The sequence below is a fragment of the Lissotriton vulgaris genome, chromosome 11 (genome assembly GCF_964263255.1).
Source record: "Lissotriton vulgaris chromosome 11, aLisVul1.2, whole genome shotgun sequence".
NCBI lineage: Eukaryota > Metazoa > Chordata > Amphibia > Caudata > Salamandridae > Lissotriton > Lissotriton vulgaris.
The window spans coordinates 224,804,741-224,820,585 of NC_141699.1; the positions used below are offsets into that span (position 1 = coordinate 224,804,741).

The window sequence follows — 15,845 nt, forward strand, 5'->3', positions numbered from 1 at the left end:
TGCGGCTTCAGCAGGCTAAGCAGATTAATAACGATAAGGCACTGGAGACTGCGAGGGCATGGGAGGCCTTGGTTCAGTCCTTGCGCGCGCAGGAGGAGGAGACCGCTTCAACGAGATCTTGAGAGGGTGACTAGGGTCATACCTGGTATGTGAGGATGATGGGAAAAACCCGGCATGGACACGTCATATAACCATTGTACCGCATATGTGCTTACAATTTCAGGCGAATTGTCCCAGTATTACTCTGCATAGAGTGTTAGGAAGGAGGTGGCCTTATAAAGTATTCAGTTTAGATGGTCAAGACAAACCGGTGGTGGAGGGTGGGGAGGGAGGAGGGAGGGTTTAATTAATTGTTATTTTGGTTGACCAATGGAGAACGTTTCCTTCGGGGAGCTAATAATCATCAAGTCTATGTCCTTCAGTGGCGGGTTGCAAGGAAGTGGGAATATAGAGAAACAATCTGATGAGCATACGTGACTAACGTATTGTACTATGATGTTAAGGACCATGAGACTCCTGATTACAGGAATAATAGAGATGAAAGGCATTGAATACAAGTAATAACATGGTGGTTGTTTGCTGATGTGTATGAAAAGTAATAAAAACATTCTTTTTAAAATGGTCCAATATAGTGTTCTATCATGTTGATCATGAAAACGCCATCAGCAGCAATCCTGATTTATATCTCTCTTTATCCAAAGATGTTAAGTACCCAGAATTAAGGCTGGGCCTGTTCCTACACTTTCTCTCTTCAAAGCTATACGCATGTGATGTGAAACACTGTACAACACTTGTACTTTCCCTTCGGACCTCATCCTTTACCCAACTTTTTCCCACATCATCCAAACTGTAGCAAACACTTTTTCAAGCTTCCCCCGCCCCCCCCCCCACCCCCACTCCCCCTCGTGCGCCCTTATACTAAATGAAGTGCTCACACACTTAATGAGTAGGTATTTACTTGACAATTCAGAAAGCTCACAGGGCATAAACCTGCTGTTTATGTGACTATATTATACATTGTAGTACAATAAATTAAAGTGGAACAGTACTGGTGCAGTAGCTGTGGGGAGGCTATCCAGTTCTGAAAAGGAAATGGGTATAATTGGTGTAAGAAGGCCTGGTGCTTACTTTGCAAATACTGAACATATCAGGATATTTTACTATGAACAGCTCAATAAGGATAAGGAAATGTTTTGCTATTTTTGTTGTTCTGTTTGGGTGTACTCTATTGTACTTTAACCAGCAAAGTTGGTGGTTGTCTTGAAATTAGTAGGATACCACATGTTTTCCCTGGTGGGTCAACACTGGGCTGAGACAATGTTTTTCTAAATACCACTGTTTAGAAATTTAGAAATTTTTCGAACATTTTCAAGTATTTTGAGAATGTCCTTATTCTATAGTCTGTTATTTTAGGAAAATTTGACCACCATCTTGATAATGCAAGGATTGATGAGAAGACTGAATAACTTGTATTGGTGGATGATTTATGTGAATATGGTAAATGTGTCATTTGGAATGTATTGGGGAAGTGTATTTCCTATTTAATTATATTGATTAGGTGTATTTATTTTATATGTTTATACTTTTTAATGAAATAATTTGTTTTATGATTTATTAGTATTTGTGTAATAGATAAAGTTTGTACATATTATGTATTTTTTATAAGATCACCTTTTGATACAATTTTAAGTCACTCATTACTGGTCATGTATGTGGTATTTAATTCTGGTTCTGAACATTTTGAATAATTGCATTGCTAATACCGTTGTTCATAGAATAGGATGTCTAAATAAACAGTGTTATCTGTTGTAAACTATAAATGTTGGCTTGTTAAGTGTTCTACTATTGGTAGACAACCTGGTTTTCCTGTTTTCCTGTATTAGGCCAACCCATTATCATTTGGATACTATTTGCTTCATGGTTAATAACATCAAGCAATATTCAAGTTCCAGGGTCCGATTTGCATAGTTCTACAGATTTCCATGTATATCCCTAACTTTACACTTACAAATGCTCCACCAATAGCAAAACCTTCTGTTTGTTACAACTAAGAAGTACTCCAACTGGGAGACTTGTAGGTGTAGAAAGTATTTCACACTATGCCCATAGTAAGCAGCGCTTTTTTATGCTAATCTGTGGAATGCTGACCCTGGAGGAATACATCAATCTTCTTATCTTTCTGTCAGCACCTAAAGACTTTATACTGCATTTAACCCAAAAGCCCCAACTGTATCATGGTTGATCTCTTACTGCCTGCACTTTTTGGACTCTCGCATGGGTACACAGATATGCTTCCTCCCCTCTTATTCTTCTCTCAAAATATGGCATTTTATTGGTTTCCCCTTACTGTTTTGCATGTTTTCCTGTTTAATTCCCTCCATGCAACCTATATGCCTATGACCCACCCCCTCACCCTTGTTCCCCGTTTATACTGTTTACATTATTTCAATTTAAGACAATACTGTCGTTGTTTCTATTATACTGTAAAGCACACACATAATGACAGTACTATATAAAACCACTAATAAATAAATACCTAAAGCTTTGTCGGCCTTTCTATTAAGTGTGAAAAACATTGGGTTCACCACATTCACATATGGTCATTTCTCTTTAAACTCACCCTCTGACTGTGGAAAACCCTTCTTGCATGTATAATTTTATATGTTCTGTTTGCAGATATAAATGTTTGGAGATCCTGTTTCCATAAAATAGTATGTATACAGATGGTACTTGTGGTGCATCTAAAGAAATTGGTGAATAATTAAGCCAATGTCTACACATATTTTTTTGTTTTTTCCTTTGTAATCTAGTAAGGGTTTATTCATAACTTTTATGTTATTACTGATATGGACTGGGGTACAACAATGAAATATTATTTTCCACACTTCATTTGGTTATGTTTCTTACCCTTTGTTTATTGACAGTCTCTGGCACACTGGTCAGCGTTTATTTATGTAAGCATCGTTTAGCTTTACCTCAGTTATATACTGAAACTGAATTATGTTTTTTTTTCATACAGATACTGAAATGTCACTGTCATATTTATGATCCATCTTTTACGGGCTCCGAACTTGATGTTCTTAAGATTTTGGGCTTGTCTGCCATACTGGAAAATGAGGTGAGGAAAGCAAACGTATGAAATCTGCATAGTCACTATTTCTTTATACAGAACGTTAGTAAAGAATAAAGAAAGAAACACACACTATGCATATTTTAACCTCCCCTCCTTTAATAGTCTAAAACATGGGTACCCACAAACATTTGCCCAGTGGCCACAAAGTATAGTCTGTGGTGTGACCGAGGGCCACACTGATGCCAGAAGGGTGGCAGTAGGGGTTCTGGATGATTATGGGATTGTTAAGGAGGTCTGCAAAAATGTTAACTAAATAGGCAAGCATTTATTTGCAGTTTAACTAAAGTTAAGGAGTGCAGGGCACCTCCGTAGATACTTCATAACTTCATTTAATCTGCAAATAAATGCTTGCCTTTTTATTTAACATTTTTTTCTGATTATTAGTGCTCAGCAACTTTACAGCAGCTCGTGCTGCTGTTCAACAGAGGGAGCCGCATGTAAAAAGGTAAAGAGGGCTGCAAGCAGCCCCCGGACAATACTTTGAGTATCATTGATCTAAAACATTAAGAGCAGTGTACATTGTCAGATCACTATCCTTTTCATTTCACATAACAGACTAACATGTCACCGCTCAAATAAATTGCATATTTCCCTATACTAAGTAATTCCCCACTAACACTGTTTGGGTTCCGGGGTAATGTGCTACCTGCCGAAAATCACTTCAATACCTCATCAGGGGTAACAAGTGCTATATAAATGCTAACTCTTCCCTCTTCTATCCTTCCACTACCCTTTTCAATCCAAGTAACAGACGAACATGTCCACCACTCAAATTTATTTCATATTTCCGTATGCTAATTCACCACTAATCCTTTTTGGTTTCCAGAGTAGCGTGCTACTTGCCGAAAAAGTGCTTTGACGCCTCGTCAGGTGTAGTAAGCGCTATATAAATGCAATTACAATTACCTGAGACTAAGCAAACAAATGACCTAAAATGAGTTTCACAATAATCTTTCAAAATAGTTTCTTGACACTAAACCATTGAGAATTGCTGTTTTATCTCAAGACAGTATTCCAAGCTTTTCATAACTTTGTTTGATATATGCTTTACAGGCCGCATGTAAAACTTCGAATATACATCTGCATTAGACCAATATGTCACTTTCAGAATGCCTTCCAACCTGTCTCCCGTTTCAAACACTTTACTTACCATTGTAGCCCTTGTACAATGGGCTTTGAAACAATACTCCTTCTGGATTTCAAAATCTATAAATTGCCTCCAAACCTCACACATCTAATTCTCCTGTAAAAATGCACGAACCGCACAAAAAGTTGGCAATTTCCAACTAATCTGGTGCAAACTTAAGAAAGCATTCCTTGGTAATGCTAAAAAGAATGATTTTTTTCCTGCAGCCCATAAATGTCTCCTCAACTTCTTGCCTTTCAACACTCTACAAACCAAACCATCCTTTACAGTTGGCTTTCCTTTGTAGGTCTCGCCTGAGTCAGCGCATGCTCTGCCCTGGCGAGACATTCAGTGAGTGGGCTTCAAAAAGCCGACCCCAGCTTTTTATCTGGCCTCGAGCGTGCGGTTACGCGCACAAGCACAGGCGCCATCTGGCTTTTCTGTCTAGTCATGGCTCATTAAGTGCATCGCTCGCGGGCACCCTTACAGCCCAAGATCGCAATCACTTTAGCGGCCGCGTCAGTTTTCCGGCCGCACGGCTCTCACTGTCTGTGTTCGTCAACTCCTCTACTTTAGTTCCTTTCTCTCTGCCTATCTTTTAATTTATCTCTGTTTAACACTACTTCTGTGCTGGCAGCTGATCAGTTTCCAGGTGTTCAGCTTATAAATGCATCCAAGATTCACTTTCAGGCCTGGCGGCTGCGTCACTGTCACAGCTAAGCAGCCAATGCTTGTTTTCTAATGCTCCCATCATAGCTCAGAGGGCAGCGTTACAGCTTTTGTGTAACCGTCTAAACTGCTAAGAAGCACTGCAGAGCTTAAACTGGCTTAATTTACTGATGCTTGTTAGTTTGAGCACCATTGCGATAAGTATTCGTGTTTTCGAGGCTGATGCCTGCCTAGTAATACTTAATGCAATAAAGTGGACATGCATACATTATAGCTTGTGTTGCATGTACATGATATACCCAAAAATGAACTGCATAATAAGACTCGTCCAGTTCTAACCTTTCAAGGTATGTGTTACCACTCTTGTTGTGGTTTATTATTTACTGAAGCACTTCTCAGAAGAGTCTGTGCCTTTAAATCCTGGCAGGAAGCTTTGGTTCTGTTCGCAGGCCCATGCCTGCTATAGGTTCGCCGTGACCTGCTCGGATTGCTAAACTTCTTTGTATCTGCGTATCCAGAAGTTCAGCAAGCCAGTAGTCAACCTTATCAGGACAGGCACGTTGTGCAGCAGGTTGCTCAAGACCTACTTCTGTCTAACACCAGTGCGACGTAAGGAAGTAGTATGAAAATCGGAACTTCTAGGTTTTATTTCTCCTTTCTCCGCATTCCTATTTCTTTCTCTTGGTCAGAGTCCAGTTACATAAAAGCAGTGCTCGCCACCTACACAAATTAAGCAACGAAGAAAACACGGCGGGTATTGGACTAACCCCTCCCTCCCATCGACATGTCATGGGTGGTGTTATTTCTCCCTCAGTGGTGGTGTATCAGCGGAAGGCGAGGGTATGAAGCAAACTTTGCTACACTGTTTGCTAACAAAATTCATCACAGCTCTACAGTATATAGTTTTTTAATATTAACCGTGAATTTCGGTATTTCCAGTCCGCTTTCAAGATTATTGCTATTGGGGTAGTGGGGAGGATGCTGTGGTTACTTGAGTTCAGAGCCGTACCTGTTCGTCCATGCCATTCCTATCACACTGGGCTCTTCCTTTGTATAAGGCTTGAAAGAATTGCTCTGGATGGTTTCTGCTGCGACGCCGTCCGTGATTTGAGCAATCATGTTGAGGCTCGGGCTGGGGTGAGAAGGTCTGATCCGACAGACCGAAATGAACATATCCTAGCAGTGTTCGAGGGCAGTGTACCACTGTGCCCACCCGGTTTGCGCATTATCTAGCGCTTCAGCTGCCTCTCTCAGCCTAACCTGTGGCGGTTGATCAGCCGAATAATAATGCACAAATGCTTTTAGGAAAGTTTATTTTTAAACAATACATTCTTTGGCTTTGTGGTTATCATATGTTACTAGCGTTTCTAGGAACACAAATTAGATGGAGATTAATGAATATTAGTCAAAATGATTGATACCGGAAATAGTTTATATTTAGTTTGGAAGTAACTTTTACATTAAAAGGTAAAATATCAAATGTTGGCTTTCCATATATTTTGCATTTGATGCTTCTTCTACCCTATGAAAAAATGTAGGTTCCTGATGCACATTTTATGCAGCTCTTCTTTGCAAAACAGATCATTCCTTGCTTTAGAGCAATATGGTTTGATGTCACTGAAAAGGGTTTGGGGCCACACCAAATTTTCAGGATGTGATTTCATGTAAATTGTTATCGTTTAAGGCTTCATTGCGAGTGTCCTGCACTCACTCTGGGAATTAATTTTAACATCCAAAAGCACGGAATCAACACTCTTTACTGCTGTCTATTGCATGACGGTATCTGCCTCTATTTACCCCACGCCCAGCCTGCCAGAGCCCGTAGTCTCCTCTTAGTTAGCAGATAATGTGCTTCATGGCTATACACTTATAACGTGCCAAAGGTGAGACTTATTGGCTATCTAATGCTTGCATGAATTTGAAGGCGCCCTCTGCACTTTTGCATTTGTTTTTATCAACCACATTCATTAGGAGTAAATTTAGAACTTTTCCTTTTGCACGGTCTGTGGTGACCATTATTTGTTTGTTTTGCCCCAATAAAACCTAGAACATAGAAATAGTTGATTCTATCCCTCACATTTGTTAGAATGCACAAAATACCAGTTAATCTAAATGAATGTTGTAGGACAAGTGCAGATTCTTTTGGCTGCATTTCTTTTTATTATACTTCATATAGTGCTTCATGTCGCTTTGTCACGCTGCATGCACACGTGTTTCCTTTCTGAGTGATGAAGTTAATAGGTGTTTCTATTACCTAGTTAGTGACTAGAACATTTCAGAAGATGTCAGCAGCGGGCATTCAACTTACTCATTCACCATCCAGACTTAAAATGCATCTTATCTGTATGTAAGATAAGAAAAACAAGCTGGCATAGCCAATAGGTCTCGCCTTTGGGACCTTATAAGTGTTTAGCCATCCAACAGTTGCTGTTGTTGCAACAAGGATATTTTGCTGCATAACTAAATACTTATAAGGTGCCAAAAGCGACACCTATTGGCAATGCCAATGCTTGTTAGTTAAGTATGGTCTACTACCACCACAGGTGTATTACAAATTAGAGACCTAGATTCCTTACCACAAAGGTCTCCTGTAAAATGTGCTAATTTAACCACAGGAACTTCCAGGAATACACATCTGTTTCCATGCACCACGTACCCATACATTTCAAGCTTGGTTGTAGCTTTTTATTTTGGTACTTTGAGACCATGACTCTCTAAAGACAACTCAAACACAGCCTTCCTCCTAGGTCTGAAACAACTAGTCACCGTCACCACGCACACAGCAGGACACACACTCAAACCTGTCTTCACCAGAGGAAACAGCGTCTCCTACAGCCACACCACTGAACTCCTGTGGACAGATTACCACTGCATCCACTTCTCCTTAAAAAAACACTGTACACAAGCACGCCCACCGCCTCCCCCAAAGACCAGCTCACCTCCGCCCTTGTCAGCACCCCACCACCGAATATGTCAGACGCAAACTCTGCAGCCTGCAACATCCACTGCTTCTGAATCACGAACAGTGCGTACACACTCGCACCCTCAAGAAAGCCACCGGAAGACACATCAAGAAAGCAAGCTAGTTCATCCCTGCACGCCAAGAATCCAGACGCTCCTCCAGACGACTCAAAAAGACATGGAGGAACTACAAAACCCCCTAAACACCCACCACCTACAAAGCAGCCACCACGCACACCACCAACTCATCAAATCCACAAGGAAGAAATCCCTCCAAGACTAAATCCGCACCAACGCACACAACCCCAAATAACTCTTCTCCATCATCAAGGATTGCGCCAAACCTAGCAGCAAAATAGACGTCCCAGCCACCCAAGACCTCAGCAACAGACTCAGCACCTTCGTCCATCACAAGATCAAGATGATCTATGACAACTTTGACAACCAAGACCACTTCATCGCTCCAACTCCCCCCTCATGCAACACCACCCAACAGACCCTGCTCAAATGGATCTCACTCACGACAGAAAACACCTTGAAGATCATTGAAAAGCATCCACTCCGGAGCACCCTCAGACCCCTGCCCACACCACATCTTCCACCGAGCCAGACCATCAACTGCTCCTTTGAGACCGCCACCTTTCCCGATGACTAGAAACACACTGAAGTCAACCCCCTCATGAAGAAACCCTCCATGAAGCGAACGGACCTCAAGACCTTCAGGCCCATATCCCTGCTTCCCTTTGCAGCCAAGGTGATTGAAAAGGCCATCAACACCCAGCTAGTAAACTTCATTGAAGCTAACAACAATCCTGGACATCTCCCAATCCGGATTCTAAAGCAATCGCAGCACCGAGACCGCCGTACTCGCCTTTACCGACGACATCCGCTCCCTCCTCGACCAAGGGAAAATGGCAGCCCTCATCCTCCTGGACCTCTTGGCTGCATTCTCACCATCTCCCACCATATCCTTGTCACCCGATTCCACGACGCTGGCATCTGCGGCAAGGCCCCTCAACTGGATCCGCTCCTTCACTGGCAGAGCTCTCGGTCAGACTCCCTCTGTACCTCTCAAAACCGACAGAGACCAACTGTGGAGTGCCCCAAGGCTCCTCTCTCAGCCCCTCCCTCTTCACCGTCTACATGGCCCCGCTCGCAACCATTGTCAGGAACCACGGGCTCAACAACATCTCATACGCCGAGAACACCCAGCTGATCCTCTCCCTTACCAACGAACCCAACATCACCAGACACAACTTCCAAGAAGGAATGAAAGCCTTCGCCACCTGGATGAAGAACGGCTGCCTGAAAATCAACTCAGAAAAGACTCAAGTCCTCATCCTTGGCTCCACCCCCTCTGCATGGAACGACTCCTGGTGGCCGTCGGAAATCACCCCTAACCCCGACAGACCACGCATAAAACCTAAGCATTATACTGGACTCATTGCTCACAATGAACCACCAAATCAATGCTGTCTCCTCAACCTACTTCAACACCCTCCACATGCTTCGAAAGACATATGCACTCTTTAGCAGCAGACTGGACTACGGCAAGACTCTCCTCACCAGAATCAACGAGAAGCTCCCTCACAAACTCCAAACTGTCCAGAAACCGCAGCATAAATGATCCTCTACATCCCCATTGTTGTCCCACCACCCAACACCTCCGTGATCTCCACTGGCTTCCAGTTGAAAGAAGAATAACCTTCAAATTCCACAACAACGCATACAAGGCCCTTCACAACATCGTACCCGCAAACCTGAACAGCCGCCTCTCATTCCACGCAACCAAAAGACACCTCTGATCAGCCCAGCTTTCACTGGCTTTACCAACCCTGGTTGAAAGAGAATTGTAGCCTCTGAAAGGCCATTGAGCTGTGCAAATGTCCAGTTACCCTCCAGACAAGAAGTGTCAGACCTCCGCTCTTCAAGTATACTCTTTTGCATTCAGGTCTACTAAAATTCCTCTCATTGCTTTTATAAAAAAGGGTTCCTACTCCGCCAGTTTCTACAAACTAGAAACCATGGCTGAGACAGAACAAAGTCACCAACACTACAAGACAAGCCTACTGCTGCACTGGCAGAAAAGCTCCTTCTCCAATCTCCTGCTGAAATTCATCAGCACCCAAGACACCCCGGACTTTGCTCAAAATTGAATAACTTCGCAGTTGAGATGGCAATCTGGACGCAAAAAGAGTTTTCTCCAAAGGACCCCAAACTCTCTTGATTGCCTGGAAATATTTAGAGTTCAACTTCCAATTGCTGTAATCCTTGAAAGACTTCGAGTTCCAATGCATCACAGAATTTTCCTATCCTGGTAAGTGCTCATATCTAACAGATTTTTTGTATTTTTAGTCAATAGTAACAAATTTCCTTTGCTAGTTCAAAAAATGTTGTTGATCTGCTTCTTCCTAGGCGGTTTTTATCAAATTGAAGAAATATTGTGTACTCTCAACCACACCTAGCACCTCTCTAAAATACAATGAAAACTCCTTAATACAAAATAACTAGCCTTCATTTCCAAACAATTTGTATGCTGTGCTCTCTCCTTGACCATATTTTTGCTGCTCCATTACTCTTACCCAAACCCTCACTTATGCGTCGCACATCTGTCTCTAGTATGAAATTCAGGCTTATCGTGTCTCTTACAGAGCTCGACTATTCCATACCGCCAATATCTTTCAACTACCAATTTAGCTCCTGTCTCGCTTCCCTTGATGAGGCCACCTTGTCTCCTTACTATTGACCCTTCCGCGAGCAACATGCTTTGTTCTGCTGAAGATCTCTGTAATACCTAATTTGATGACAATCCTCTTACCCCTGCCAGGGCTCTCAAATCCACTTCATTCTTTGCCAACACCTGATGTACCTCTTCTTTTTTTCAGTTTCACTTTCTTCTCTGGCAACCGTAAGATAGCCTGAACTGTTGACCTCTAGTCCCAAGAACTCAAAAGTTCTATTTATCTCCATTATTGACTTCTCCAGTTTATAAGGAAACCCAAACTCTCTAGCATATTCATTAATGTTCACTGTCGTTATTCTGCCTTCCACCACTAACTGGGGAAAACTAAAACAAGTGTCCCTACTCACCATGTGTACAACATTTTGGCTGACCATGCCCTCTTGTGAAACTTCCTCTATGACTGCTCCCTCTTTATGGGTAAAGACCTATTGCCTCTTGAAACAACCAATTACATCCTCCTGAACTGTAACGCTAGGCCAGCAATTGTTCCTGTTGCCAACTTTACTGTTTTTTAACTAGCTGTCTGTGTGAGGTCAATAACCCTCAGCAACTAGCCTGCCTTGACCTGACCCTGAGATTTGTAAATTTAACTGCAAAACCTGTTGGGAGCATGTCCCCAGTCAATTGCATTAGGTGCTTATGCCATATGCAGATAAGCCCCTACCAAAATGGCCACCAAATCTTTGTCTTTTTTAGCCAGTCCCTATGTGCTATGTTATTGGCATGTCAAAATAACTTTAGCGCGAGCTTGAGATATTCTTTTGCACCCTGCTTGCAGCCCTTGCTACTGTCTTCCTCGCCCTGAACCTAGATCACACACCGCAGACCATTCAGCGTGAGCCACATTCAACCCTTTCAGCACAAGCTACATCTGAGGTAAAGCCTCTCCCTACTAAGGACTCTGCATTGTGCTGCAAATGTTATTCTTAAATACTATATTCTCGACAAATGTTTCACCAACACCTCAAAGTGAGTAAAGATAATATTTGAACTTGTTACCTCAAACGCTGTGAATCTAAAACTTGACCCCAACAGGCACACTATCAAAACATCCATGACTGAATCAGTCCCCAAAAATCTCAAACAATATAATTCTGCCCACAACACCACCTCACCACATACATAATTCATTCCTTTTCAAATAACATCTCAGTTCTTACACTTGCATCCAATAACACTTTCCCATCTTCTTAATTTCATCAATTAACATACCAAGCACATAAATATTCATATACTTATTTGCTAAGCAACAGAAGACTGCCCTTATGTGGTAGTATGAAGAAGGAGGAGTATTGTTTTAGTTTTATGTTTTTCTGACTTGACAAAGAAAACAAACACACAGCATAGCTCATAGAAGTCTAACGCATTGCAGAGCTTCACATCTCTTCGTGTCGGTTCCGATGGGTACCACAGCTGGGTTGGCAGAGCACCTTCAGTCCTATTTTCAAGGGTCCAGGACTGGGGTGGCACTACTTGGGTGGGCAAGACTCTCAGCTTGCAGAGGCCAGGTGATGGGTTCAAGGTGGTTAGAGCCTTTTCTGTCTCTGAGGATCTGATCAGGAGACACGCCAACAAGCCCTTGGAGTCACTCTGGGTGTACTGGGTTCAAGATTCTGGCCCAGGCCTTCCACTCAAGCAGCAGGGCAGCAGAGTAGCAGCTCATCTTGAAGCAGAGCAACGCTACAGTCTTTAAGTCTTCCACAGTTGTACTGAAGATTGGGTCTGTGGGCCCAATATGCCAGTTTTGAAGAAGAAGGTTCTGGAGGTTTCCACCCCTAGTGGGCTTGCTGGGCTTACAAAAGACTAGTGCCAAACTCTTTGTGTGCCCAGGCAGAGCCTTCACGATGCACAAGTATGGTAGGTGACAGCTACTTGCCCCTCATCATGTCAGAGATGCCCCATCCTGCAAACACCAATTTCCCTTGTATACACAAAGATCAACTGCCAGATACACCTAGTCATGTGACGCAAGATACAGACTGCAGACACCAAATGGTTGGGACAGGAGAATGCCAATTTCTATAAGTGGCATTTTCTGAGTCGTGACCTAAAATCAGAATTTACTGTTAAAAAGGGCTATAAATTACGTTTCCTTAGACACCCAACTTGACATTCGTACCAGCTTCCAACTGAAAGTTATCAGTTATTAAATGTAATAAGCTAACCTAGCATTTGCCTATCGGAGAGGCAGGCCTTGCTGTAGTAAAAAATGAACTTAAGAGTTCTTCACTACCAGTATCTGAAAAAGTTAAAAGTACATGTCCATCTTTTTTAATACATTGCACTCTTCTATTTAAGCTGTTTAGAACTTACCCTATGGGTGACATATGCATTACAAATGAAGATTTTGATATGGCAACGGTGTATTTTGCCAGGTGGAAATAGCAGTTCAAAACTGCACACACAGGCTGCAACTCTGCCCCAGAACTAGATGAAGACGTCTCTACATCCTAGATAGCTTTTATAACCTCTATAAACGTGTTAATTTCCTTAAAAACTAGTAATAAATCCCTGCTTTGTGATCAAACTCAGTGGTTTTCAGCAGAGCTAATTGAATTGAAGAACAACTACAAAAATGTGAAAGTAAGTGGAGGGTCCACTACGAGGACACCTCTAAACAGGCCTATATAAAAATCCCTAAAAAAAAATGAATGCCCGCTCCAGAGAGCTCGGATGGAGGACTTTGCAGATCGGGTCAATGTATACCACTGGCAACTCCGTTTTAAAACCTGGTACCTCAAGAGCAGGCCCTCCCCCTTCTGAAGTGCATTGTGAGCTACTTGCCAGTCACTTTCTTGTGAAAGTCAGGCTCATATACACGCTATATCTGGACCACTATACCATCGAAAAGACCACAGACAATAAAACCAAGGTCGAACCCTCCACTTTCCCTCAGTTGGGCAAAAATGAAATTCTGCTTATAGCAAGCATAGAGAAATCGGACTCCGCTTGATCTTACCCCTTTTGACATCCTCCTGAATGGAGGTACTTCATTCTTTCAGCTCTGACAGACATATTCACACAATAAGGTAAAGTAGGGAAGCCAGGATTAATCCCAGGTTTTCTGATTGCATATTATGCAGTTCAGCCACTACATGTATATGTTTCACTTACCCTACACCTACCTTACCATCACTGACCCCCTAAACCCCCCCCCCCCCCCCCCCCAACTTCCCTCCCCCAACCGTTACCTTACTGTCATCAGTGTGGCCCTCGGTCACGGATTCTAGACGGAGTGTAGGTCAATCAGGTGGATAGGCCTTAAGCAGACCCTCCAGCATTTCGCGATTTCGCGATTTGCAAAATAATCGCGAAATCAGCTGAAGGGTGCGATGGCCGCAATATTTAACGTTTTTGCCGCGAAAATGGACTCCGGCTGGCAGCAAAAAAATGGTGACACCTTATTGGCTGTACGCGCACACGTCACTACGTGGCGCTGTACAGCCGTAATCGCCGCCTCTTTACTCCTGCTGCGCGCCTGTACCGCATTAGGGGATTTAGGTCCATGCGCTTTGGAAGATGAGGCGAGTCTCTGAGAAAGCCGTGTTTGAATTTCGGCTTGAGAAAGTGCTCTTTCCGTTTGTATAAATAAAGCCACATTTCGGAATGATTATGGAGAGCGCAGGGCTCGGTACGTGTAGAATTACAACCCTTCCTCCCCCATGAAGCCGAGTACCTGAAAGTTCTGTGGGGCAGCGGGGGCTTCTCCTACCCACCCTCCACCCAGCTCCCTGCGTCTCCCCTCGTCCGAGCTTGCTGGACGAAAACCGTGACCTCAGCACGCGGTTCTTGCCTTCTCTCAAGTTTCATTCATTCGTTCCCACATTTAATCAATGAAAAATAGGAGAGGAACATTTTTTGGGGAAGGCATCTTTCTCAGGCATTTTCTGTTCCGTCGGCAGGTTCAGGAATTAAGGGGGGGCGGGCGGGAGGGGTAGAGCATTGCTGGTCAGTGGTCCGTGGAGCCCTATGCCCCCCATCCAAGCTTGCTGAAGGAAGCCCGTGACTTCAGCAAGCGGTTCTCATCTCCTTCATTCGTTGCCTTGTGAAATGAATCCAAAAAAGAAAGAAGCATTTTGTTGGAAATGTGGTCTTTCTCTGGCATATTCTGTTCGAGCTGCAGCCTCGGGACGGCAGAGGTAAATAAATACAAGATACATTACAATACATGGGAAATAACTGCATGCAACTAGACATAGTGTTTGCAAAGTGACCAGTGTTTTCTGTCCCATGCAAAGACATTAGCGCCACTTCACAGAGTGGGCCAGTTAATAGCGCTGTCATTTTAAACATTTTAAACTCTTTCCTGTAACAGCATTGTTGTTGGAAGAGAGGGTGAGGACATGATGTCTCCATGGTCCGAGGTGTCCCTGACGTCTTCATGGTCAGTGCTCAGTGGGGTCTCCATGGTCAGGGGCGTCTCTGGGGTCTTCCTGTGCTTGACTGAGCTTTTGATCCTGGAATGTTACCGCAAAGGAGAATATAGCAAATAAACTCTAATACCGTTAATAATGCCTATTGCATAGTTAAATACTCTGCCAAATTAGTTTGCATAGATTTAAGGCTAAAAAGGAATAATTAACAGTAAAATAAAGTGCCGCAATAATGCCGCTAAATCTTCATTTTTGTGCCGCTAAATTTCCATTTGTGTGCCGCTAAATTTGCAAATCTATGCCGCTATATCCTGGGGGGTCTGCTTAAGAGTGCATTGATTCTTAGACTGACAAATGGGTAAATGTTGAAAGAATTCTAATCTATGAAATATTTCATCATTGTATATCCTTAGTTAAAAAGAATTAACATTTTGTTATAATTTGTAGGCATAGTAGTTGTAAAGTTAGCAGTTAATGTTATCTGGCCTGGGTGCACACATTGCCCTAAAGGAAACACCTTATGCTGCACACAGTATAATGCATATCTTATAAAAACAGCTCCTAGACATGTGGCACGTCATTCATTTTAGTATTCCTCTGGAAATATATTTGTTCAGTATTTGTGAATCTACGGCAGTGGTTTAATTCCAATTTTTGGTACTTCATCGACTTATGGTTCACTGTCCTTGGCTTTAAAATTTTTGGTTATCTCATGAATCCAGTCTGGTAACAATTATGTTTCACAATTCAAATGTCTAATAATCAGGGCTTCTAATCTTAATTTTGACCATCACAGAAACCTATATATAAGTATTTTTTTTCAGTTTCTATTTGTTGTGA

General features: G+C 42.6%; 1 protein-coding gene across 1 annotated transcript in view; it reads left to right on the top strand.

The window, feature by feature from the left end:
* The window catches only part of SRRD (SRR1 domain containing), a 101,840-nt gene that overhangs the window by 65,511 nt on the left and 20,484 nt on the right, over positions 1–15,845 (top strand). Inside the window, exon 4 of the mRNA XM_086943138.1 lies at positions 3,020–3,118. Within this exon, the coding sequence (XP_086799264.1) occupies positions 3,020–3,118 (99 nt within the window). The remainder of the gene's footprint in view (positions 1–3,019; positions 3,119–15,845) is intronic.